Here is a 26,875-nt window from a genome sequence, read left to right as displayed (position 1 = left end):
CCTCTCACAGTGTCTTCTTTCAAACTCCATCTGTTCCCTTCTCTCAGCCATTTCATCCTGACCCAGTTACACTGACTTGGGAACATCATATTCCTCCAATTTATAACACCTACAAACATGACTCATTACATGGCACAATGCACCTTGCCCATGGGGGGGGGGGGGGGTCCATCGACTTTTTTCCAGTCTATTTCAGTATGGCCGTAATAATTATGCCACTGAGTTACTTGTATTTTTTTGGTGGAACTTCTAGGAACAATGTTAATGTATTTAAAAAAAAAAAAAAATCACAACTGTCAAATTTATGAATGATTATTTCACAACCAATTTTCAATATTGATTTAGAAGTCTACTGGACATTGTACTGTTATCTTCCTATGTGAAAAGAACACAATGCAAATTTGTGTCAAATATAATGTATACACATATATATAAAAGAAATTTAGTGACTAGAAGATGAGATACCAAAATAGAAAGAAAAAAAAAAAAACTATCATTTGAATGCACAACTAGTTTCGTCTTATAAGACTTCATTGGATGCATACCACGAAAAGAGAAATACAAAAAATATATGCTACAAGAGAATAATATCTATAAATTAACTTGCAAATGTATTTATGATATCTAAAGGAGTTCTGGATACCATAGTATTGTTGGGCACGTTCATGCAGGTCTTGTGTACCCAAAACCTAGACAGCTGAAGAGGACAATCACCCTTCAGCTGAGGAAACTTTCTGTTGATTCCACAATTCTCTCCAGCTCATGACAACATCTTAAAATGTTTTCTGATTTGTTCCAAATCACTGAATGAGTGACAGAATCTTTATCATTAGAGCGAGTATGCACTGGCTCTATTTCTACTATATGTGATGACTCGCGTTCTTCCATATGCAATCCTGAATGCTTTAGGCTGCCATGTTTCAATTTAGGTGTACTGAGTAAGGAACAGATAGAGAAGTCAAAGTACAGATTTTAATTTCTTGATAATTTTAGCTAACTTTATACTGTTTATAGCTGCTGTTTTCTTGTAATTTTCTTTTCATGTTATGCGCCCAATGAAATCTTTAACAAGATGAAACTAGTTGTGCATTCAAATGATAGTTTTTTCTATTTTGATATCTCCCGGCTTCTAGTTATTAAATTTCTTTTATTATGTCATATATATCAAAATACTAATAAATAAAAATCATATAAAATGAGTATAATATAATGAATGGAAAATTTTGCAAACATTATGTGACAAAACCTTTTGGCAGCAAAGTTGACGACTTTCCAAAATGTTCTGTAGATATCACTTTACTATTTAGAATGATCTGTGATTAGAGATTTTAAAAATTCCACAGGAAAACCAAAGTAAATCATTAGACATTAACTTGGCTAGTAAAAGGAAAATATTTTCTTTATTATCTAAAATATGCTAGCCTTGTTGGCTGAGAGTGGATAGCTTCGCCACTCTCCAACCAACAGGCTGTAGATGGTAGACAACATTCATCATTTGGTGTGAGACCATCCTGTCCAAGACCTGAAGTGACTTGAAAAATATCAAATTTGGTCTCCAGGAGATCTGAACTACCCAATTTAAGTGAACCTACAGTGCTAAATTACATATTAAATTAAATTACAGCCTTTCATGAGTATAATGCACATAAAAAATGTCCTTCACAAATAAACTGAGAGTACAACCATACTGTGTCAAAAATAAAATAATGCAACAAAAAGACTCCTGTTTTTAAAGTTATTTAAAATGAAAATAAACTTTTCATATAACTTCAGGGCCTCCATAACTCAGAATGTTCTCTATGCGAGTTCAAATCCTATGATGACATGAACTGTTATAAGAGTTTTTCAAATGGAGGTGGATCAATCATACATAAGTTTTTCCTCTCACAAAACAGCCTAGAGAACATGAAATAGACTGCAGACTATATAATATAATAAGACTGATCACCCTATAACTTTTAAATACAAAGATGTGTGATGTTAAGATATACACAAACATTATGTCAGCAGTCCCAAAATATGGCCTGCAAGAAGGGGGAAAAAAAAACTAATTATGACTACCAAAAGTTGTATTTCCTACATTTTCAAATTATATCTAGGGAGATAACAATGCATCTTTTTTTTTTAATTGGTATTACAAATATCACCAGTTATTTTCTGTCTCAAATGACACTTTACAATGACCTGCAACTGCCCAGTGTGAAAAAACTATCTTGGTTAATGAAGATGTGAAGTGACATAAAAACATTTAATCTCCAGAGAAGGTTTACATGTATGCTTTATATGTTCAACATTTTCAGGGATGGCATTACTGTCAAAATATATATATATACAGTCCACTTCTGAAAGAAAATTTGATATGCTATAACAAAAAACTTTTTTTTTTCAAACGTTAAATTCACTTACCTAAAAAGAATTAATGTGATAACTAATGAAAGTTGAAAAAATAAACAATCTCTACTGCTTACAAAAGGTAACAGTTCAAAGTCCAATGCAGCAAAGGCTTTCAACACAATTCAGTAAAAGGAATATCTACATTGCAAGTGAAGTCAGAAGTTTGTGGACAAGAACTAACAAATGAAATACTTCTCTAAAGAAAAGGATAACCTTTCCTCGTCTTTAGGAATGAAGTAGATAGAAGCTATGCATGGACAAATTTCATGAATGATGATAAAATAACTATTATCCAGAAATCAGAGGAAAGTTGGGGGGGGGGGGGTCTAAAGATGGAATGTTCATATGGCTTACACTCATGGAGAAAACAAAAATAATAGATTTGCTGATTATTAAAAGATACATAAATAAAGCCAGTTGTCAGCTGACAATAGCGGGCAGTGATCTTCAGTAATGGCATGTTTAGAAATTTTGAAAGCATGCCATTTTGCTTATATGAAAAGAACTGTTCTTTTGAGGGAATAAGGGTGATAATTTTTTCTTGGAGATCTGAAAGCATTTCAAGCTATCCGGATATTTGTATCATCATGAAATCTGTTTTAAGATTATGTACCTTTTTTTTTAGTAAATCATTATAACAATAGAGAGATTTATACACAATGACAAGAAGTTCAAAATCATATAAATAATAATTTAAAGCATTTACAACTGTTAGAATCCTAGACAAAAATGCTATTTCTACATGAGCAACTACATGTTAGCTATGTTATTCACAACCAAATTTTCCCAGAAGGCCCTTCCTTATATATACAAATAATTTAGCTACATCAACATAATTGATATTTTTAAATTAATGATGACTTTACACATGAAATGATGAATGCAACTTAAGAGTAATGAATCCCCCCCCCAACTTTAACGACTAGTAATAAGTTATTGTTAAACAATAATCCAAGAATTGCATTAATGTGAATCTGAATAATGCATTTTCATTGTATCCTCTGCTTTAAAGCATGCAAATTTATTACTAAAGCACATGCAACACCAATTATATAATACAAAATTTTCTTTATACCAGATACAGCCGAAGTCCAGCACCAATATAATACAGTAACTGATTAAGTATTTCCAGCATACATGTCAAAAGTTTGGAAAGAACATGCAAGTTATTTCATATTTCAAATAGCAAAAATATAGGCTCTTATATGCAACTTTTATTCTTATAAGTAGGCAAATATATCTGCCTACTTATAAGAATCATAACAAGAATCCTAAAGTAATTTTATAATTTTTAGAATTCTTGTGTTCAACTAATTTGAACAACATGAATCCTTATAAGACTTTCAAATACTTGCAAACATTGATATCCATTCTAAATGGAAAAAATTTAAGAAACCATTACAGTATTTTTATACAATAAACATATTCACATGCCATGTTACCTTCATATATTACACTATTCTTCCTGAAGTTCTGATATGTCATAAATCTGTTTGCACACTTTCATCAGTTCTTTCAACAATAAAATGGAGTCTACTTTGAGACTTACACCCTGAGTTATTACTTATTTCCAATAGCTCCCTTAAGAGTTTGTTTTCTGTAAGAAGTTGCAAAAGCTTCTCTTGTTCCTTGATATAACTACTATCATCAATATCAACAGCTTTTTTCATAATTGCTGCCATTTCACATATTTTATTATTTTTCTGTTGTAATTCCTATATACGAAAAATATAAAAATATTTAAGATTTGAATCAGTAGCTCAACATATAGTTACATAAATAAAATCTGCATAAACATAATTTAAAGGAAAATATAGGGCATAGGGAGAGTGGATGTGTGCATGAAGATGAAGTATATTGTGATGTGGGTGGGGAAGTTGAGACTGAGCAGATATATGTGGTGATAAAGGTGATTAGGCAGGTGTGTTGGTGGTGGTGGTGGTGGGGGGGGGGGGGGGGGGGAATCACAACCAACAGGTGGCTTAGATAGGACTGGTTATAGACCTAAAAACAAATTACAGTAAAACCCCGAAGTCACGGGGTAGGTGGGACCAACAAAAAGCACGCAAGTCGAATTCGCGTAACTTGGGGTATAATTTTGCATGTAATTTACATATAATTAGGACCAAAGGTTTACAAAAACACCTATATTTTTTAAGAAATATAATCATAATTGTAGTTTTTCGTACATAAAAAAAAAAGAAAGTTATTTCGATGTCGATGGTTTCATAAAATCTAATAGATTCATCTGACAGCATAATGTCTTTTTCTTGTCACGCAAAATTTCTTCATAGCAAGCTAATGATTTTTTTATTCCTTGCCTTGTGGCTACAATTCGTTCCTTGTTAGAATCTATGTCCTCCAAAATCTGTAAACCTTTCTTTTATGATTGTTCTTACTGTGGATTCCTGTAGATCAAACTTTGCTAGCTCACAAATTTTCATTCCGCCTTCAAAATCCTTAATAATGTTGAGTTTTGTTAGCTGTAGAAGAATCGGACTTGCTTCTTTTGGATGACATTATTATTTTTTATGTGATAAAATTTTTATCAAGAACATAACATTAAACAATTGCAAGGTTTGTAGACTGAATGGAGCAAAACACGTCAGTGCTTGTGCACGTCACAGCATGGGCAATACTGGCGAATGCGGCCGACGCCTGAAAGATACGACTAGTGGTGAAGCGGGGCAGGAATACGTACATATAAGAAACTGCGTAACTCCGGATTCGCGTAAGTTGGGGTATGACTGTACTGTGTTTGCTTACAAATGCCAGAAGTAACAGAAAAAAGGGAGATGAAATGGTTTCGCTGCTTTAGTTTATTTGCTCCAAAATCATTGGAATAAGTGAAACATGGTTGAATGAAGATGATATTCTAACAGGAATAGAAGTGGAAGGATACGGTATTTTCTGCAAGGATAGAAAGGACAAGAAGGGGGGGGGGAGAGTTTGCTGCTGGTGATAACAGGGGAATTATGTCCACATATGGTAGACATGAAAGGGAAATAGTGGCAATGGTTATGAGGCAGTGTGGTGTAACGTGGAGGTTGATAGGAAGACATATTTAGTTGGATATTGCTATAGGCTAAGAAATGTGGAGGGTAGTGATGAAGAAATGTATATACAACTTTGATTAGCGAACAAAGGAAGGATAATTATTATGGGTGATTTTAATTAGGGCAGTATAGATTGGAAAGAAGAGATAGCATTTGAAAATAAGGAAAATGAATTTCTTGAGTTCTTGAGAGACAACTACCTCAGGCAGCACATGAGGATCGAGCATTCTAGATCTGATCATTTCATCAGAGGGTGTAATTGTGAGAGGGAATTTCACACTTTCCTCCAGCTAGTGAAGGTGATCACCTGGATTGTGGCTAGGCATATGCAGTTTTGTGAGGAAAGGATATATGTGGAATTATAAGGCTGGTGATTATGACAAGCTTAGGGGAGAGAGACAGCTTGGACCTGTAACATGGAATGAGGAGTTGAGCAGTAAGGAAATAAATGCTGCATGGGAACTGCAAAGGAATACATAACAGCATCAATGTGTGAATGTATTCTGAAGGCCAAAATCCTGAATAATATAGGTGTAAAATGGATGAATGTGGAGCTTAAGCATGAAATCTGGAAAAAGTACAAGATGAATAATGGTAATAATCAGTTACATGAGAGTATAAAGAACAAGCCAGGAGAATGACTCAATTAGTAAGGAAAACAAAAGTACAGTATGAGCAGAAATTGGCAAATTGGTTGAAGAAAAATCCTAAAGACCTTTTTAGATATGTGGCAAGTAAAAGGAATATTCATCATGGTAAGATGATGTTAATGGATGAAAGTGGTAAAATGGTAACTGCTGCAGAAGACATTGTTGAGGTATTCAGTGATCAATTTATAAGTGTTTCATCCTGATCAGGATAGAATCATGAGGAACTTAGGAGAGGATGGCTTAATTGTGAGTGAGCAGGAGGTATTTGAGGAAATAAATAAATTTGATGACAGATCACCATGCATTTTAAGGGAATGCTCCAGGGAATTGGCATGCCTGTTTAATAAGTCTTGCAACAGCACAGGTTCCAAGGGAGTGTACCGAGGGTAAAACTGTTCCACTGCATAAAGATGTGGCCTCAAATTATAGGCCAATCTGGAGTTGTGGGAAGGTACTAGACAGATTGGTTGAGAGGTAGAATACAAAAATGGGTGATAACAGCAGTATTCTCTGTGGTTATCAGCATGGGTTTGTTAAAGGGAGATCATGTTTCGCTAACTTACTTATATGCTATAACAAGGTGACAAATACCTTGGACAGGGGAGATGCATATATGGTGGTGTACTTGGATTTTGCAAAAGCTTTTTACAGACTGCCACACAACAAGCTGGTAAATAAATTGAAACAGATGAGATTGGATAACAGACTTCTGAGTTGGATCAGAAAGTTGTATATGGAGGTACAGTATCCCAAAAGAGGAAGGTCACTCAGTTTTGGGACCCTTGTTATTCAATTTGTATGTTAATGATATTGGGATGGGTTTAACTAGTGATATGCAGCTGCTTGCAGATGATGCAAAACTGGGAAGAGCAATGCAGAGTCAAGCAGATGTTATGACCTTAGAAGAGGTAAGTGTAAGGTTTTGAGATTTGGTAAGCAACGATGGGATGTAAAGTATACACTTGGTGGGGAAAGTTTAAAGGAAGTAGAGGAGATGAGAGATTTAGGAGTGATGGTGGACAAGGACCTGAAATTCAGGGCCACATTGTACAAATCGTGAAGACGTCGCATTGTATAATGGAAATGCGGAGGACCCTGACATGCAGAAATAGAGAGGTTATCATGCCCTTGTATAAGGCCTTACTTATTGTGCACAGATTTGCTGCTGGGTTTCATGGTGGCGAGGATATGTTGAAAGGATCCAGAGAAGATTCAGGAAGGTGGTCTTTGGAATGTGGAGTATGAGGACAGATTGAGAGAATGTAAGTTGGAAAGCCTCATGAATGGGGGGGGATATGATTGAGACATATAAACTAGTTAAGGATTGTTATCAGATCGACATGGAAGAGATTTTTCATAGAATCGGAGAGAGGAGGGTAGAACAAGAGGCCATCGCTGGAAATTGTATAAGGAGGGTGTGGAGCAGGTTCTTTGCATGGAGAGTGGTTGGTGAGTGGAATGCATTGCTTGCGTGTGTTGAGTCATCACAAGACATTGAATCAGTTTAAAGCATGGTTGGATGAGCATTGTGTACAAATAGTGTACCTCCCACGATGAGTCTCTGACTCCATGGAGGTCAGATGTTAACAATAAAAAATAAAAATAATAACATCTGATGAGAATTCATATATGCATGGAGTGATTTTTATTTATAAAAGTCATCCTAAGATATCACAGAATGTAATAGCAAGACTTCTAAATTTAATACAAATACATATATTTTAAGCAATACACTTTTAATAAGAATAATGTGATAATATAGAAGCCTGCAAGGGATTTCTGTATTATGACACTGCTAAATTCTGCAAGCATTATTTACCATGGCATAACACTGATATAACAGGACAAGAGTAGTTTCCTTAAAGTAGAAGGGATCTTGACTTTATAGGCCTGCACTCCTATAGTGATCTCTGGTAATTCTGCATCCCACCAAAATTTTTTTTCATAGTTATCAATTTTCAGTTGATAAATGCATATTATATAAAATAAAACACTATAAATCACTTTCAAACAAATGTTTTCTTCAGTTAAAGACACATGAATATAATGACGATAATAAATAAATCCAATAAATTCTTATTGGATTTTTAATTTCAATAAATCACTTTGGCAAAGTAACATTATTTAACTTAAATTAAGGGGATATGAAATCCCACATAGTTTTAAAACCGAATAAGAAACTCAAAGATTGGAATCAGAGAGTTTCTTGCCGAATATAGTAAACTATAAAGTATCGGCGAACAGTACGTAGTACAATAGCATACATTTCCTAGGAAATGTGTTTTTACATTATGGAAAATACCTAAGAATAGCGATCTGAACTTCTTCCTCCTCCTTTGCAACGAGCTGCCCAGTATTGTACTACATACTAGGATCACTTGCATTGGCCGATACTTTATAGTTTACTATATTCGGCAAGAAACTCTCTGATTCCAATCTTTGAGTTTCTTATTCGGTTTTAAAACTATGTGGGATTTCATATCCCCTTAATTTAAGTAATGTTTTCATTGCCGAAATGAAGCTTATTAGCTCTTTATACTTAAGTAACATTATTTAATTTAGGGGATATTAAATCGCACATTATTTCAAAGCCAAATAAGAAACGCAAAGATCGGAATCAAAGAGTTTCATGCCAAATATAGTAAACTAAAAGTTTCGGCAGATTGTATCGTACGCTAAAGCATGTAGTCCATCACCAGGCAACTCGCAGCAAAGGTGAGTAAAGTTCTGATCACTATTCTTGGAATCACCCTTAAATATTTAACTTGTGACAAATTTTAAATTTAATATACACAATTTCAAACATTTCATCAAAAAGAAATATTGTCTTTATAAATCAATATTTTTCTTTATTTTAATGGAACTTATTTCAGTTGCATTAGGTTTCATAGTCACTTTTTTATTTTAATAAGTAGGTGCTATGAATGCAACATTCCTTCTATACCCAGTTAAGAACTCTTGCCTTTAGTAGTAACAAGATTACCAATCAGTGCATAAGATTACAGACAGACCATGGAAATGTATGAAAAAACATTTAGAAACCTGACAGAAACAAATTTTTACATAAATATATAATGACAGAAGGTAATAATGGTACTGGATGATCTTGTGTAACTTAAATACAGATAAAAGTGCATATGCTTGCATGCATGCCTGTCCTCTTGTTTTTCAAAAAAAGCCTGGAGATAATTAAATATTTTATTTAATTATTAAATAAAATATTTAATAAATCCACCTATGCATTTCTCATGAAATATTTCCAACAATTTTTTGAAGAACTTGTAGTTCTTCAAAAAAAAAAAAAAGAAAGAAAGAAAGAAAAATCAAGAAACATCTCAGTTCTCATCTGCATCCCACACAACACTGATGTGCTTATGGGTCTCTTGACTTCTTGTGTATGAGATTAATATATTTAAAAAAAAATAATATATATACATTGTATATACAGCCAATATTTCACCTTAGTCATCACAAGATAAAGGTAAAAATCTTTGTCTGCTTTATAGACAACACATACAAACACTTATACTGTAACTTGATCTATAATAGATCAAGTATGTAATCTATAGATAAGTAAGTACTAAGTTAGTTTTTTTTTTTTTTTCACTGATTATGATGATTAAGTCAATGGCATTGTCTACAACTCCTGACAGCTGTAGTGTATAGATACTGGATGTATTTTTTATGTTCATGAATACAGGAGCAAAGAAAAAAACTTTTTGTACTTTTGTGATACAGTTACTTACTGGATCCTTACCTATTCATATGACTAACTCTATTATTGGGGAGCAAAAATCATTTGTCCAGATCATAATGAAATCAATCAGTGACAATTTTTTAATTAATGGCTTACATAATCCAAAATAAGTATAAATAAATAATAAACTTAACTTTTTGTTGTTCACCCCTTTTAATTCCTCCACCTCTAATCACAAAATCCATTGTTTGCTCTTACATATGGGATGCCTCAAAAAAAGCTGCATAAGTTCTTAGAAGTATAAGATTCAAACACTCTTCAATTTTTTTTTTTTTTTTTTTTTTTTTTTTTTTATTTATTTTTTTTTTTTAAATCAAACATTAGGCCCTTATCCACTCTCCAAAGGACAATGCCATTATTTATTCTGGTGTATATTGTCTACAACTCCACACTCCCAATCCTTGATTTTCAAGTTCAGGAAACCTTTGCTAGATAACAGCTGCACATTATCAAGTTGGAACATACATTAGTGATGAATATACTCAAAATGCTTGACTCAATACAGAGGAGAGCAATCAAACTTATTAATGACCCATCTCTTACCAACTCACTCCCCCACTTTTACACAGACGACTGGTCTTGGCACTATGTGTATTCTACAAATATTTCCATGGAAAATGTTCATCTGAAATAGCATCGATAATTCCCCCACTTAGTACTAAGCTCATTGGAACACGTGTACCTCAAACCCACAGAACAAGTTTCTTCTCTTCCTCCTCCATTCCTGCAACTGCTGTACTATGGAACAATCTTCTCCCTGTTGTATTCCCCAAGGAATACAATATACAGTCACTTAAATCAAATGTGAACAAGTACCTTCTTTCAAAACCCACTACCCATACACAGTACTAATGTACTATAGGTTGATCAACCAACCTCTTGTGTATGGGCTCAATATAAAAAATAAATTAAAAAAAAAAAAACTGTTACAGCTTCCACACACTATCACAATGTTCACAGAATTGCATGGCACTGTGCACAGCCAACATTGGCGTGTTTATCAGTAGAGAGTTGTCTAGATGTACAGGTTAACAGTGGGGAGATTATGTAAACCGTGTAGTTGTAATAGCACTTCACAAGGTTGGAATACAGCCACCTGTTATTTTCAACATGCTAAAACCACTCAGGATCAGTAGGATGCTTGTGTATTGGACATTATAATGATACAGGAGGTATCTGACCAAAGAACAGGTCAATTACACTGCATTAGGATGCAACAGCTTGTGAGGGCTTTTAAGGCACACCTCCACTGTAATCCTGTGAAAATGCAGAAAGTGACATTGCAAGAAATGATTGTTTTGTCTTTCTACTAGACACTTCCTAACACCACAACTTATGCGGCAAAGGGTGATAAAATTAAAGGCACTTCTCTGGCGGTATGCGAACAACAGACACAGAGATATTCTCTTCACAGATGAGAAGATTTTCACACTGAAGAGTTATTTAACCATCTAAATGATTGCGTATATGCCTCAGATGGTTGAAAGTTTATTTTTCACTTGGTCAGACTATAATAAATTGTTTGCACACACTTGGATAAAGGATTAAACTAAATTTATTATAGCCTCAGATGGTTGCATAGACATGCCATAGCACCCAGGATCTAGAGGTCATCACCCCCACATCAGTGACGGTCTGGTGGAGGATGGTATATATTTTGGCAGTTAAACAACTTTTTAGTGTGAAAATCTCATCTGTGAAGAGAATATTTCTGTGTCTGTTGTCGGTTAAGTGACTCTTCTATGGTGAAAATCTTATCTGTGAAGAGGATACCTCTGTGTCTGTATGGGTTAAGATGAAGTGTGGAAATTATGCAAACCATGTAGCTTTAATAGCACTTCACAAGGTTGGAATGCAGCCACCTGTTATTTTCAACATACTTCCTAACATCACAACTTATGTGGCAGAGGGTTCACAGAGTATGCAAACAACGTGAATAAAAAAAACTATGAATGTCAACTTGTTTACAGTATTAAAAACACACAACACTATTAATAAACAACACAGAGACAGTTAAAATATGCAGCACTCAACCAAAATAGTGAACTAAAACCAAACCAAAACCTTGACGAAAATTTGGGTCATTCGGATTAATTTGTGTGCTACTGTATATGCATATTATACACATGGTTTGTATGTGCTGAAAGCTGTAAATGATTTACTGATAGATTAAAAGGTGTACATGTGATATTTATTTCCTTCTCATCTGCTGTCTAGATCATAGGTGGTCAACAGTAGGCCCATGGGGTGCATGTGGCCCATAACGTGATTTTGTACAGCCCGCGGCAGGATAAAACGATATTAAATTATATGTATTATCAATTTAGCTATTAGTTTTGACCTCAGATTTTCTGATCGATACACTAGTTATATTCATTATTTCTAATGACAGAAACAATTTATATTCTCAACACGGAATCAAAATTGCTTTAAAAAGATTACTCAATTTATAAAATCTACTGCTTCTCTGTGCGAGCTGTAGTAGTGGGAGATTTCTATGCACTCCAGAGTAATGCATCATTGAAAGTCACTTGCTCTGCTCTGATTACAGTGATCACTTTCACATTTAACAGTGCTATTATTGCAGTTTGTGTCCCCTGGTCAGTTACTTCAGCCTTTGTGTACTATGAGTAAGAAACGTAAGATCTGTGAAGAAAACAGGTCATTTCAGAAGAAATGGGAAAATGAATTTCTGTTTATAAACAATAATGACAACAAACCACAGTGCCTTGTGTGTTTGCAAGTATTGTCTGTGCACAAGGAATATAACCTCAAACACCACTACATACAGGAACCATGCCACTAAATACCAAGAATATGTTGGACAAGTATGTACAGAAATTATTTTTACTAAACCAACATCAATACAAAAAAAGCTCACTCTTGGCATCGTTTGTTGTAAGTGCAGAGATAACAAAAGGAAAAAAATCATTATCTGATGGTGAATTTGTAAAACACTGTTCTGTGAAAATGGCATGTGCATTGGGGAAGATAAAATTGCCAGTGAGTTCAAAAGCGTCCCACTATCAAAACACACTGTAACAAAAAGAGTTGAGGAAATAGGTTCTCACATATTAGCTCTCACAGAGAAATTAGCTCTGTTTACACATTTCAGAATACTAACAATGCCAAACTCTTTTGTAATATTGAGTGGTTAGTGTATCCACTCCCCAGCCAAAAGGTTGCGGTTTGAATCCCGCCATGAGCATGGATGTTTGTGAATATGTCACTAGAAATACTAGTGGTGGTACACCACTAGTATTTCTAGTGACATATTCCAGAAAATATAGGTGGTGGTACTAGTGGTGGTTGGCGATAGATGGCATTGGTGTAGTTGTGGTCAGTTGGTGGATTGCGAGTGGTGGAGATAGAGTTGTAGAGTGGATGCCCTCCCTCGATGAGACAAATAATAATAATAATATGTAATATTTTTATTTTTAATATGATTCAGCTAATGATGCCATCTGTTCACATCCCTAATTTTTCTCAGAAGAACTCTTATATCTGTCGTCGTCAGTCTTTGATCAACTGTTTTACTTCTAACTCAGCTCTCAAGATTCATTAATTAAAATTGTCTTGTATGCTACTAGTTTAGTGCTGTGGATAATTTATTTCTTATTCCAATATATATTCATTCAGTTGACTCATCACCATACCAGTTCTGCTAATTCTATTGTCTGTTTTCACATTTTAATTTGCCATCTTCACTAAAAACTGTGTCTAAATGTGCTCAATCACAATCTGATTGGCTGCCTAGAAGTCTCAATCTGAATCCGCTGGACTTCAAATTGTGGCAGAGCCTGCAAGAAACAACATCCCAGAATTGCCAGCCTAAAGGTGGATTTTGAGTAAGCAGTGGCAGTGTTTTCATTGGATGTCGTGCATGCTGCCATTGATATTTGGCCTCACAGACTTCGGGTGTGCGTGAAGGCAAGACAAAAAGGGGACATTTTGAACATTGAGTGCTGCTATATGCATGTTATACATGTGGTTTGCACATGCTAAAAGCTGTAAATGATTTACTGATAGATTAAAGGTTTATGCATTATTCAAGTTGTAACAGTATTCATGGGTAGATTAGGTATATAAAGCTGAAAGTGGGAAATGAATTTCATCACCTGGTATGATATAGCCATCCTACTTAAAAGAGGCTTGAAGAAAGCTCTGTTCGGTCTCTAGAGCAGGATTTCCAGAATATTTCAGTATTAGTCCACCCAAGATACTAATATACAATAGGCTTATAACCTTTTGTGGGCGAGATACACACACACAGACTCGGGTCTCTTTTTATGCGGTATTGTACGCCCACAGATATGAGACCTTACGACACTTCTGCACATGTCAACAGAAGGAGAATCCATTCCGATAATAGGGTAATCTAGTGTTTCCCAAACTTTTCCTATGCCAGAACACTTCACAAATCCTGAAATTTTCATGGATGACCTTGGTTATTTTGTAATATATTAATAATTAATTGTTAATTTACCTGATTTATTATTATTAATTAAACAAATAATTTGTGCTGATTTTCATTAACATATCCCATTCTGATCACCAAAAATTTATAATATTATTATAAGTACTGTACTTACGAGTGAATGCAGATTTTTTCTCCTGTGTGCTGATAGTTTTCCCCTCCCTTTGTACATCTTGGAGATTGCTTTGTAGGCTGGAGGTGGATGAATCACTATCTGTTGCATCACAAACACCTTCAATAACAGATTTCTTAACACCAAAATTAAACAAAGTCCCTTGTCTCTTATTCATATTAAAATTTAAATCTGTAGGCCTATTACTTTTAAAAAATCACGGCACTACAGTTTCGAAACAAGCATGTGGATAATGCCTTAAGTGACAATGATATTAATGGAATCGATTAACTTTAGATATCGTTGAAGATCCAGAAAACGATAGTGAAGCGGAAGAAAAACCTCTCCCCCTCACCGCAAATATAATTTAAGGTCTTAAACTGTGCAATAAATTGAAAAATTATTTTCTTGTTAATGACACAAATTCTGAACGAGCCTTTAAATTCCAACGTGAGCTGAAGAACTGTATGTCTGGATATCGCGAGCTGTATAAAAAATGAGTGAAATCATCATTGCAACGTTTAATCACTGATTACATTGTCAGAAGAAAAAAATCAGCACAGAACGAGGGTGAAGCTAATTCTGTTTGCGAAGAACCATTGCCTTTACCATACAGACCTGATGCGCTGACTATCTCTTCTGGTGATGAAAGCGATTTTGCACCAGTTCATAAACACTGCCAAATATTGTCTAATAGCAATGATAATTCTGATGACAAAACGTAAAAAAAAAAAATGTTACTTTTCAATAAAATTAAATGAATAAAGCTTTAAAACAAACTTAGGCATTCTTATTTTCCTGAATTTTCATAAACTTTTTTTTATGTAATTTTAGGTTTATTTTAATTCATTCCTTCGGTTTTATGCAGTTTTAGAAAATTATGGAACATATCCCTAATTTTTCAGTGTAAGTTAGGCCTTTTTTGTGTGATTTTTTATATGTGGTTTTCTGTTTAACGTATCTCCCTCATAAAAAGAGACCTGACTGTATATTTGTATGCCCACACTTCATAGAACCAAGTTTGGCAATGTGCCAAGAATAGTCAATTCATGCTGAAGAGGAGAAACAATTAAAGGATGCACTAATTGATCCAACACGTGAAATCACGTGCTTTATACGTAAATTTTCCAATTGTTGTACAAGCAAAATAGTTACCACTTTAAGAACTAGAATTTTCATAAAAGAAAAGCTAATTTTCCAATGTATAATAATAACCACTCATCTCACAAAACACATTGATTACCCTAACATCGGAATGGATTCTCCTTGTTTTGACATGTGCAGAAGTGTCAAAGAGTCTTGCATCTGTGCACGTACAGTATGTATATATATATATATATATATACTGTACATCCTCTTTAAAGAAACTAACAGTAATCTCCCACCATACCAGCATTCCATTTTCCTTAGTACTTTTACTCCATTAATGTGACATTGTGGTGGAACTATCCAACCTTCTCATCAATCACTGCAGAAGGGATTCCTAGAAAGAAGTTCAGGTGAGAATGAGGAAAATTAATTTTTGGTGACATCCTGGTACTCATTTTGCAGTACCTTGTTATATATTTATCGATGTGTAACCAAAAATTCATTATCAATTTCAGCTTAACTGTTACCCTAACAGTACAATTTCAAAGCTTCTAGTTCTATTTTTAAGCATTTTGAATTATTTGTTTTAATATTTCCCTAATTTAACATCTTTAAGTTTGGCTTTTAGAAGCTTTGGAAATCTTGCAATTAAGCATGGGTGAAGGAAGTATAAAGCTCATGTTTTATGTCCTCTCCTCCTGTGAAGGATATTTGCTTGACATAACATCTGTTGTCCCATAAACATATAGAGCACAATATTTTGTAATTCTTCCTTGCACCATTAGAAGTGAATAGCACACCACTTGGATAGATTTGAAAACATGTCCATTAATTTGGACACAGTTTTAAACCATCTTCGTACTTGTAGCACCTGTCTCTCAATTACAGTTATACAACAAATTGATTTTAAGTTTGTTATGGAAGTTCACAAGCATGTGCTAATCTCTAGATTCATGACTTTCATTTCTCTAGAATAGCCATTTGTATAATAGCATAACAAATGCTATTCATCTCAAAATATAACGCTGGGATTTCAAAAACAAATTTTCATTTCTAGAACTAACAATCTCCATTGCTGAAGATGAGACCCTAGCGTTCTATACTGCTGTTTAGATAAATACAGATCACTGACAGAATCATTTAAATCCCTTCTGCTCAAACAGTTGAGGCTTATTGGCAACCACATACATGATTTCATCTTATCCACAATGAAAGCATAGGATTCATCATGTTTGTGTCAGTACTGCAATAATATTTTGCAAGGATGGTGATATATATATATATATATATATATGTTAAAGATACCAAGCTATTTTATTATACCCAAGGTAAAATACTTTCTATACACACACACACACACACACACACTGAAATATCTGAAGAGTGAGCCACTGGACTAATGATATATTTTAAGTCTGGGCACACTGTCAAATTCTTTTATATGACTCCCAACCACAAAACAACACACAACCTAAGTTCACACCTTTTGTGGTTATAATCACAAAAGGTTGTGAACTTAGTACTTCAGTAGAGGTGGACTTAAGATTTTTTCCATTTTGTATTTTTATTTATTTATTTACATAATCCAGAATTCTTACTCTAGAAACCAAACGTGGAACTTTTTTTTTCAAGTGGCTTCCGGCTTATGATGAACAAAGTGGTGATCTTGCACCAGATGTAATGATTCTTCTCCCACCCAAGATGGATAGCAATGCCTGCTTTTTACCTTGGCTTCTTATTTCATCTCCAAAGCAATGAGAGCATGTGTTACTTACTGGACGAATAACATGCATTAATATGAATAACATTAATTTAAACCCTCATCTACTTTATAAATGTATCCATTTTATTCTCAATCATATTATTATTATTACACTGCACCTCCATTATTACATTACATATCTTTTTTTAATGTATTTAAGAATATATTAAAAAAAAATTGCATTTTTCTGTACCAAACCAATTTATTTTGAAATTTTTTTTGTGACTTCCAATCTGCACTCCTACCCTCCCCACCATATACTTTCTAAATGTATACATTTTATTCTCATGAACAACTAGATATCTTCTTACAAAAAATTAATAACCATCATAAAATAAACTTCACTATGGAACTTGAATCAAATGGAACTATACCTTTCCTTGATGTTCTCATAAAAAGAAAACCAGATGCCTCTTTATGAACATCTATTTTTCATAAACTTTCCTTTTCAGGTTGATATATCCAAACTTCAGCTCACCATCCCTCACAAAAATATGGCATTATTAAATGCCTTCTTTCCAGAGCTTATATTATATAATTATTTCAGAAAGAAATTCCTACAATTAAAGAAACTGCCATTCTCAATGGTTATAACTCCAAAAGAGTAGAGTAGATTATCAACTATTTTTCTCCACTCTCTACTAAAAGAAGACTCACACAAACATCCCAGACATTAAAGGCATTTCAGAACACGCTTCTTGCACCTTAAAGAAATGTAATATTTTCACAACTCTGAAGCCTATAAATTCAATTAGCTCATTGATACATTTCCAAAAGATAAAATTCCATCTCTACAGCAACCTGGAGTTTATTCAGTCCCATGCAACTGCAAGTTATTCAACTTTGAACAAACAGGCTGATCTGTTTCTATATGCTTTTCTGAACATCAAGCCTACATTTCCTCCAAGAAACAGAACAAATCACATCTAGCAGAACATGGGGTGTCACTAATACTATCCACAGAATCCTTTGGAATGATGCCAAATTACTGCATGGAGGTTCCCATAAATATGATAAAAAGCATTGGCATCCCTTAACGATGGACTATCTATGCCAAAAATCTGGGAAATTATTATTAAGAACCATACTGTATAATTATATATATATATAACGATGGACTATCTATGCCAAAAATCTAGGAAATTTTTATTAAGAACCATACTGTATAATTATATATATATATATATATATATATATATATATATATATTATAATCACATGCATGCACACTTCATCTGATCTTAATAGTGCTGTTTTTTTACCTGGATGTCTTGCTACTGCATTTTTAAGGAGAGATTTCATTCTCCATACCTTCACTGTTGTTTAATTTTTTGATTTCAAACTATTTTACACTAACGTTGATCCAAGATATGTGAATGAAATATTTATAATTAATCTATCTTGATTATTTTCAACTGTGCTTACATGTTACTTATTCAGTATAGTGGGTTACTACTTTAAAAAAAAAAATTGAAAGGTTAATAAAACAAGTGTATAATGTCAAGATAGCAAGAAAAAGATCTAGGTGGATTAATATAGTTAATAGTTTCTTAGAAGACCAAAACTTAACACCGAAAAATTTTAGTCTTCACAAGTAAAAGATTAAACCAGAAGAAAACCATTGATAATAATGCAAACATAATTAAGCAGCATTTCAATTGTCATATATACTGACAGAATTTGTTTGATTGTAAGATTTAAGACATGTTAGGAAAACAGCTTGTAAAATGAAGTTGATGGCTAATGAAGTGGTAGGTGTCACGTAATAAAGAGCCTCTTTCCTCAAGTCAATCCTGCCTTCTAGCGGTATGGCCTACCTAATAAGTTCCTGCTGTAAAAGGATACCTTCCTAGTGGGAGAAAATGACCACTACGTAGTAGATGACATCTAGTGAAACCACCAACACTTTGCTTATTAGAGGCCTGAAGTAGAACATAACTCTGCCAGTACATGCCTAGAGGAGAAATCTGAATAGTAGTATATGGGAGGCACTGCTGAGTGTCACATTATGGCAAGGAGACTGGTCACTCTGTGTGGGTGTGATGTCCAGGCATATCATCTCTTACTGCATGTCCCTGCTCTATCCTTACATCAAATATTCAACCTTGCATGTCCAATTACACATTTCATGATTCCTTTTGCCCCAGAAATCATGATTGCCTTACCACATTCAAATGTTGTATTTACTGTTCTCCAAATTCAAATAACTAGGAAGTTCGACCTGCAATCCATCCGAACATTCATCACCATTCTTAGGTGATGAATGTTCGTAACTGCAATTGGCTCCCTTTTCCAACACAAATGAAGAAGCTGGATGGGAAGTAGAAGTTTTTGGTATAAGCAATGACCAAATGTGAATCATATATCTACCTACTAAAATTCCTGGCAACCCTCTCTGCTCTCCCAATACCCCCTTTTTTTTTTTAAACCAGTTATCCTTCCAGATACACCATAGGATCATCTCTCCTCTCGGTACCCCAGATCACAAATCTCATGCAAGTTTATTCTCATAAAATGACATCCCTCCAACGACTCCCAACTTCATGTCCTTTGGCACTACAAAGGTACCAAGTGGAATGACCTCTGCAACTTCAACGCTTCCTTTCTACTGTCTGACCCAAACAACTGCTCTGAGAGCTACAGAAATTATCCTCACCAGTATAATAACTGTCATTCACTTTCCAAGCCCTAGTTCAACAGAAGATGTACCTAAGCAATGAAGAAAACAAACTTGGCTTACAAGTGGGTCTTACATCAAGATATGTTTTGCATTTATTGTGTGCATCAGCAAATCCAAATCTGACTCCATAAAGGCCAATAGCAGAAAACTCTGATAGTAAAGACTATCAGATGCAACTTCTGCTCACCTGTGTTAAAACATCCAAAGATAAAGCTGACCTCCTGTCACATTTTTGCTCGAAATTCTGCAAAGATAACCAAGACAAATTGCTTCCTACTATACCAGAATTTGAGCATCATACGCACCTCCTGTGGTTTTTTGATAAAAAGACATTAGAAGAACACTAAACAACTTGGACCACAGAAAGTCTTCTGTTCCCACTGGTATCTCTCCAAATGTACACAAACACTGTCCTTCAAGATAACACCTATCCATTATCATTTCTGACTAGATGTTTGGAAATGTGTGATAGACATAAACTTGAAAAAACAGTTTAACACATGTAAATGAAATTAGAATTTATTAAAATATATATATTTTTTGCTCACTGTAACATGAGCATCATTCAGGGAGAGAGCAAAAGAACTGGTTACAATATTCAAATATTAACACAGCAGTTAGGAGAAAACACTATTAAAGTTACAGGGATCCAGGTATAGTTATGTAATTTAAAATTAATAAAAATAAAGAAATATTCGTGAACAGCTTATGGCAATTACTTCCCTGCCATTTAAAGATAAACTGCCTGCACTACTATCCTTACCTTAATTTACCCTGTTCATGTCAAATTTACTATCTTGGGCAAACTGGCCATTCTGCTGAGATCAGAATCACAGAACACCAAGATTACATAAAATTTCTAGAATATCAGATGATTCAGACCTTACTTCTCGTGCCATTGACACTACACTACACTACACACATCTCATTTGTATCAGACAAAGATGTCACACTACAGTAGATTTCAATTTGATGGTCTATTCCTTGAAATATGAGAAACATTAATATTTGATTAAGATTAGGGATGATTCTCATTAATCTTACCTAATCTTAATCGAACAGACTGTAAGCCTATCTCTAAGTTTTCGAAAGTAATTGCCATAAACAGTTCATGGATATTTTTTATTATTATTTTTTAATTTTGAATTATACAACTATACCTAGTTCTTGAACAGCAATTTCCATATTCTTCCTTCAACAGGGGTGAGGATAATGTAATCAGTTTCAATGTCAACAAAACAGAATCTTGCCTTTTCTCTCATAAAAGGGATCTCAGCTCACCTTCCCTTACTCTCAGTAGTACATAAATCACTAGCTTTTTCAGCCTCAATTAAACTAGGCTAAGGCATTCTTTACCACTCAAAATGCTATTTTTTTGCTCCACCACCTATACAAATCCCACATCCAGATACCCTTAGAATACCATCCACATGCTTATGTGGACAGTATTCTAAATACTCAATGCTATTCAGGTCCAGAGGTGAGCAATTTGGCTTATAGATGATCTTCCCTTCAGAGACCCACTTCAACCTCTATCTCAGATACTTCCTGTTGGGCCTGTTAAAACAAGAGCAACAGCTGCCCAACATCACTTTTCAGTATAAATGTAAACACACACTGAACATGCTTCTCCTATTCCTGTACTTATATTTTTATCCTCTTGTACAGCCTTTCTATGAAGTGTTCCTAAACCTCCAACTTTTCAAGAAAAATGTCCAACTTCTTTCTCAACTCTCACCTATCAGACATTACACATGCACTGATGTATTATAGGTTCTTCTACTTCTCACGTAAGAATTCAACATGTAACTTGTGGATTTCTGATAGATAATTTAAGTGTCACAGACTTGTAAATAAAAGCATTTGAGATTAGTTTGGCTTACTGTAATTCCAGTCTATATCCATTTACAAACTTAAAATTTTTAGCAGAACTATTCTGAAATTCTAATACGGCAAGTGCAATTACATAATTAAACATTATTACAATTCCAACTAATTATAAAACTTTATTTCAAAAAATCAACATTACCTGAGAATCATCCCTTGATACCCAAGCTTGTTCTGCTTCCTTAGTTTGCACAAGCCTTCTGACCTGTTGTCGGTATTTGGTCATAATTAGCTCAAGAGCAGATTGATGTTCTTCAAGCATGGTACGTAATTCTCTATTTTCCTGTTGCAGTTCTCTAATATGACGATTTTCCTGTTGTATACTAAGAATTAATGCAGATCGTGGTCGCTGATGAGCAACAGCATTTAGTTCAGCTAATTCTTCATGATACTGGATAAAGAATTGATGATAATTAACTTAATGTAATTTAAAAATTATCTCAACATTAAAAAGTTGCCGAGCAAATTTAGTTACTATTATAGATTTGTGGTACATATTTGAAAAATAAACTAAGTATGTACTATTTTATATCAATGAGCAAAACTTCCAAATAAAATCTATGGTTTTCATAACAAAAAAAACAGAAGTAAAATATAATGATGACATATGAGGTAAATACCATCATTCAACTGTACATACATTAGACCAAACAGATTCTTATGGTCTAATAACTGCTTTCATAAGTCTAATATTTTTGCTAGCATAGGATATTAATCCATTTCCATAGTTTGCTCTCCCAACAGCTGTGCGCGCGCATGTGCATGTGTGCTTGCGAGATCGCATCGTGGTTCTACAATACTGTAAACCCCTCCAATTCATTTATCTCAATTCTCACATCAGTCAATGTCACACCTGCCACTGTGATATCGCCACCTGGATGGTACACCATTGCAAAATGATCTCTTAGTAACTCAAATATTTTGTTTGCTTCTGTTACCTCCCTACTGTTAGCACTCGTTAATGTGTCATTCTTCCTTTTAATCACCAAACAACGAAAGTACTCTCTGTGATTGTCTTTTAGCTTTATTAGCTAGCTTCTTCTCATAATTAGATTTGGATTTATTCAGATAACCTACTTGCCTTGCTTTGTACTGTTTACAGACTACTATCATCTTTCTCTTCATACACCTTTCACAAATTTTTCTTTTTTCTGCAACTCCTGCTTAATGATGCTGCTCATTCATGATTAACTCCTACCTGATTCTGGTATACAGGTCTGAGAGTGCTTACTTTGACTATCTTCCATGCACTGTTAACATTTTTATTCTTTTGTTAAGGATTAGACATTTGCCTACTCCAACTTCACTGGTCTTTCTGCCTTGCAGCTTATCTTCCTCTTTTGCTCTTTCCCTTTGATCTGTATTTATTTACTTCTTTTGCAGTCAATATCTTTCTATCCTAAACAAATGCTTTTTTCATTTTCTCTATATTCCTTGATCTTTTCATTTAAGTTGTAAAGAACTAACTCCTCTAATGTTTTTATTTTTTATGTGGTTTGATTTTGCACAAAAATATTATTTCTGCTTCTTGTATTTTACTCCAGTCTTTCCTTTTAACAGTCCTGTTTCTGACCCATATAATAGATTTGGAGAAGCCCTTATCTTTATCAAATTTAAGTTGGGTTACTCTTTTTTTTTTTTAATTCAATGTCCCTTTCAATTGTTCCAAAGATTTTCTGGAATGTATTTTTTCATCTATATATGTCTTTTAGATATGTTATTAGGCAACCCAAATAATTAAACTGTCACCTGTAATTTTATTTGCCTTCTATGACTATTTTGGTTATATGATTAACTCCAAATTAACTTTTTTTTTTAATAATTTGTTTTAAAACATATCTATAATGGTCTTCCACATCTAAAATCATTTTTTTCTTCTAAGAGTACTTTTGCAATATTTCTAAGTCTTTTATTCAAAAATTTTACTGTATATCTTGTAACCTGAACTTAACCTTATTCCTTTGTAATTTTTAGTCATCTCTATCTCCTTTCTTAAATATGGATATAACTTAAGCTTTTGGCTAATCAGATGGAACTTCAAATTTCCTACAACAGCTATTAACTTTCAGAGTCTGATGTAAATATTCTTTACCATACTTCTGAAGTTCTGTATTTATACCATCTAATCCAGTTGATTTTCTATTTTTTGGTACTTATATTGTTTCTTTTAGTTCTTCAAATCTAATTGTTATCAATACTGATTTCCTCTTTATTATGCTGATAAATTTGGATCATACCATAAATTCTTATAGTGCTGCATCCATTATTTCTCTTGTATCATGTTTATTTGTGCTGTATCTCTTTCTCCATTATTTAATTTCCTTAATATTTTGTAGGATGTCTTGTCTATCATATACTGTGTACCTTCTATTTTTTTAAATAAACCTCTCCCAAGAATCTTGGTGAGCTTTCTGTACTATGGTTTTAGCTATATTTCTTTTGTTTTTGTATATTTCTTCTGTTTCCTTTGCTTTTTGGAAGAATGATTTGTATGCTTATTGCATTTTCTATAACTTTATTCCAAATTAAAAAAATTTGGAATGAAATTCCATTCTTCATCTATATCTTCATTAATTTTGGCTTCTTATAAGTAATCTTGATCGTGATTGATATAGTAACTAATGCTTTCTTCTTGTAATAGACATACTTAACATAATTCTATTTCTTGTTTTTTCTTAGTTACTTCCTTTCTCTATTTTGTTAGTATGTCTATTTAGAAACTACTAAATAATCTGAACAGATTTCATTTCCTCTATAAACATGTGCATCTCTTACACTAGTTTCTGACTAATAATGATACAGTCAATTGTAGACCACATTGCTTTGCTATTCCAAGTAGATTTATTTACATTCTTTTTCAAAGAAAGTATTAGTTATTTTAAAATTCTTGAAAATGCAAAAACATAATAGTTCTTGACCATTATTATTTATACAAATTTCTCCATATTTAGCTAAAACTTTGGGGGATGGAATATTTCCAAATCTAGAATTAAGATCCCTGGACATTAAAATAAAGAACTGGTCTTGTAGTTCCTCATAACTGTTTCCTTACCTTCTTTTCTTCTTCAGGGACATAGATTATAATATTTAAATAGTTTGTTTTAATTGATAAATTAAAATTAATTTTGTAAATTGATCATTTACAAAAGTGCATTTCTGTATTGTTTTTCCATTTATTAAAAATTAAAATGACTACTCCACTTGAAGCTCGGATATATTGATCTACTTCACTATACAGCATACAATATCTATATCTTTTGTTCCCTTTAATTTCTTTTTTATTTCTTTTATCACAGTTATATTAGTATTTTTGGTTTTTGTGTGTTTTACTAATTTTAACTCCTTTGTTGTTATATTTTTTTTACACTCCATGTGGTTATCTTTAAAATTTCTGCGATTCCTATTATTTTACTTTTATCCTTTTCTTATCATAATCCATTGTTTCTGATGAATTTTCCAGTTGAAGCATCTAAGTTACATAGAGCTGTCCAAATAGCTACCATTGGCATTGCTCTTGAGGTCACTTGTGTGTGTGCAAGCCTCCTTACATAAAGGAGGTGCTAACATCTTTTCCCTCCAAATTGTTATTCCATGGCACTACTCTTAGTGGACTCCACAGTTTGCCGTAATCACTTTCTTTGTAATTCAACATACGTCCCTTCTTAACTGAAAATTTTGCATGATCCTGATCTCCCAGATCAGGATCACATGATCACTTTCCCTAGTCACAGGTAGTATGGTTCCTACTAAGTTCTCTGATGCTATCACCAGATCCAGACCTCGCTAAACTCAAGTCTCCTTCATGACATGTTTACTCAGGTAATTATCTCTTAGCAAGCTGAATAAATTTGTTATAAAAAATTATGGAAACAACTACTGTGTTATAATAAAACTTCAGTTTAATATAAAGCAAAATAAATCACTCAACGTTTCAACCTTCACATTAAGGTCATGTGGAGTATACACAAAGAAACCAGCTAGATTACAATCTACATGATATGCTAAAGTTGCATTAATTTGGTCAACCATTAAAATTACTGGCCTGACCTCTGGTGGGGGAAAAAAATCAAAAACCAATCACTCGACGTTTCAACCTTCACATCATCTGGAGTATACACACACACACACACACACATATATATACAGGGTGTTCGGGATAAATTTGACATATTTATAATTAATTATATTTTTCCGTAAGTTACATGTATTAACACACACTTCTCTTCATTTAAAAGTTTGGACCCTTCTTCATTCATATACAAGATGTCAGAAAGGATGGATAGCTGGAACCCACCTGAATCATGGAAGAGAATAACTTGTATCATGATGATTCATGCCCGCCATCAAAATAAGGATATTACGACTGCTGCCCAATGCTCCCTGAATACAGTAAAAACAATCAGGCATGAACTAGAGACTTGCAATGGTGACTACGAGGATGTAGCAAGAAGAAAGATCCCTAGCAGTCGATCTGATTGCGTTCGTACAGCAGAATTCCTCGCAAATCTGCAGGAACAGGTGTTGAAGAACCCTGGCATTGGAATTCGGGCTTTGTTCGTGGAGTTGCTAACTGTAGTCAAGCCCTGGATAACAAGGGTAGCCAATGGTAGGCCGTATGTATGGCAGCAGGATTCGGCCCCTTGCCACACCTCTGGGAAAAGTCAAAAATGGTTGTCTGAAAATTTCTACGACTTCACCAGTCCAAATGTTTGGCCTCCAAACTCCCCAGACCTTAACCCCATGGATTATTTTGTATGGGGCGCAGTTGAAAAAGACACCAATCGCACTTCCAGTAATACAAAAGCCCAGTTAATGGATAAAATTAAAACAGTTTTTGCGGCCCTTCCCAGGGAGACTGTAGCATCAGCTTGTTCGAGGTTCCGAAGCAGAATTGAAGCTGTGATCGATGCTAATGGTGGTTATTTTGAGTAAATCTTGTTGATAGTATTGTAATTAACTCTGCCTGTAATGTTTTTTTGTCAATTCATTAAATTTAATAGATACAAAGAAG

The 26,875-nt window shown here is 33.9% G+C and overlaps 1 protein-coding gene across 4 annotated transcripts in view; it reads right to left on the bottom strand.

Annotated features, from left to right (window-relative positions):
• Nucleotides 1-1,381: 1,381 nt before the first annotated feature.
• The window catches only part of LOC150092672 (FGFR1 oncogene partner 2 homolog), a 54,306-nt gene continuing 28,812 nt past the window's right edge, over nt 1,382-26,875 (bottom strand). For all 4 annotated transcript variants that reach the window (XM_090414501.1, XM_090414503.1, XM_090414500.1 and 1 more), the window contains exons 3-4: nt 22,007-22,255; nt 1,382-4,109 (exon numbers count right to left, since the gene is read on the bottom strand). In XM_090414501.1, coding sequence (XP_090270627.1) covers nt 3,876-4,109; nt 22,007-22,255 — 483 coding nt within the window. In that variant the 3' untranslated portion in view covers nt 1,382-3,875. The remainder of the gene's footprint in view (nt 4,110-22,006; nt 22,256-26,875) is intronic.

This window comes from Typopeltis vanoorti, chromosome 25 (assembly GCF_054136105.1).
Source record: "Typopeltis vanoorti isolate ZY-2024b chromosome 25, IOZ_Tvanoo_1.0, whole genome shotgun sequence".
NCBI classification, from domain to species: Eukaryota; Metazoa; Arthropoda; class Arachnida; order Uropygi; family Thelyphonidae; genus Typopeltis; species Typopeltis vanoorti.
Note: the sequence above shows the minus strand (reverse complement) of the source record. Positions and strands in the feature narration are given on the sequence as shown.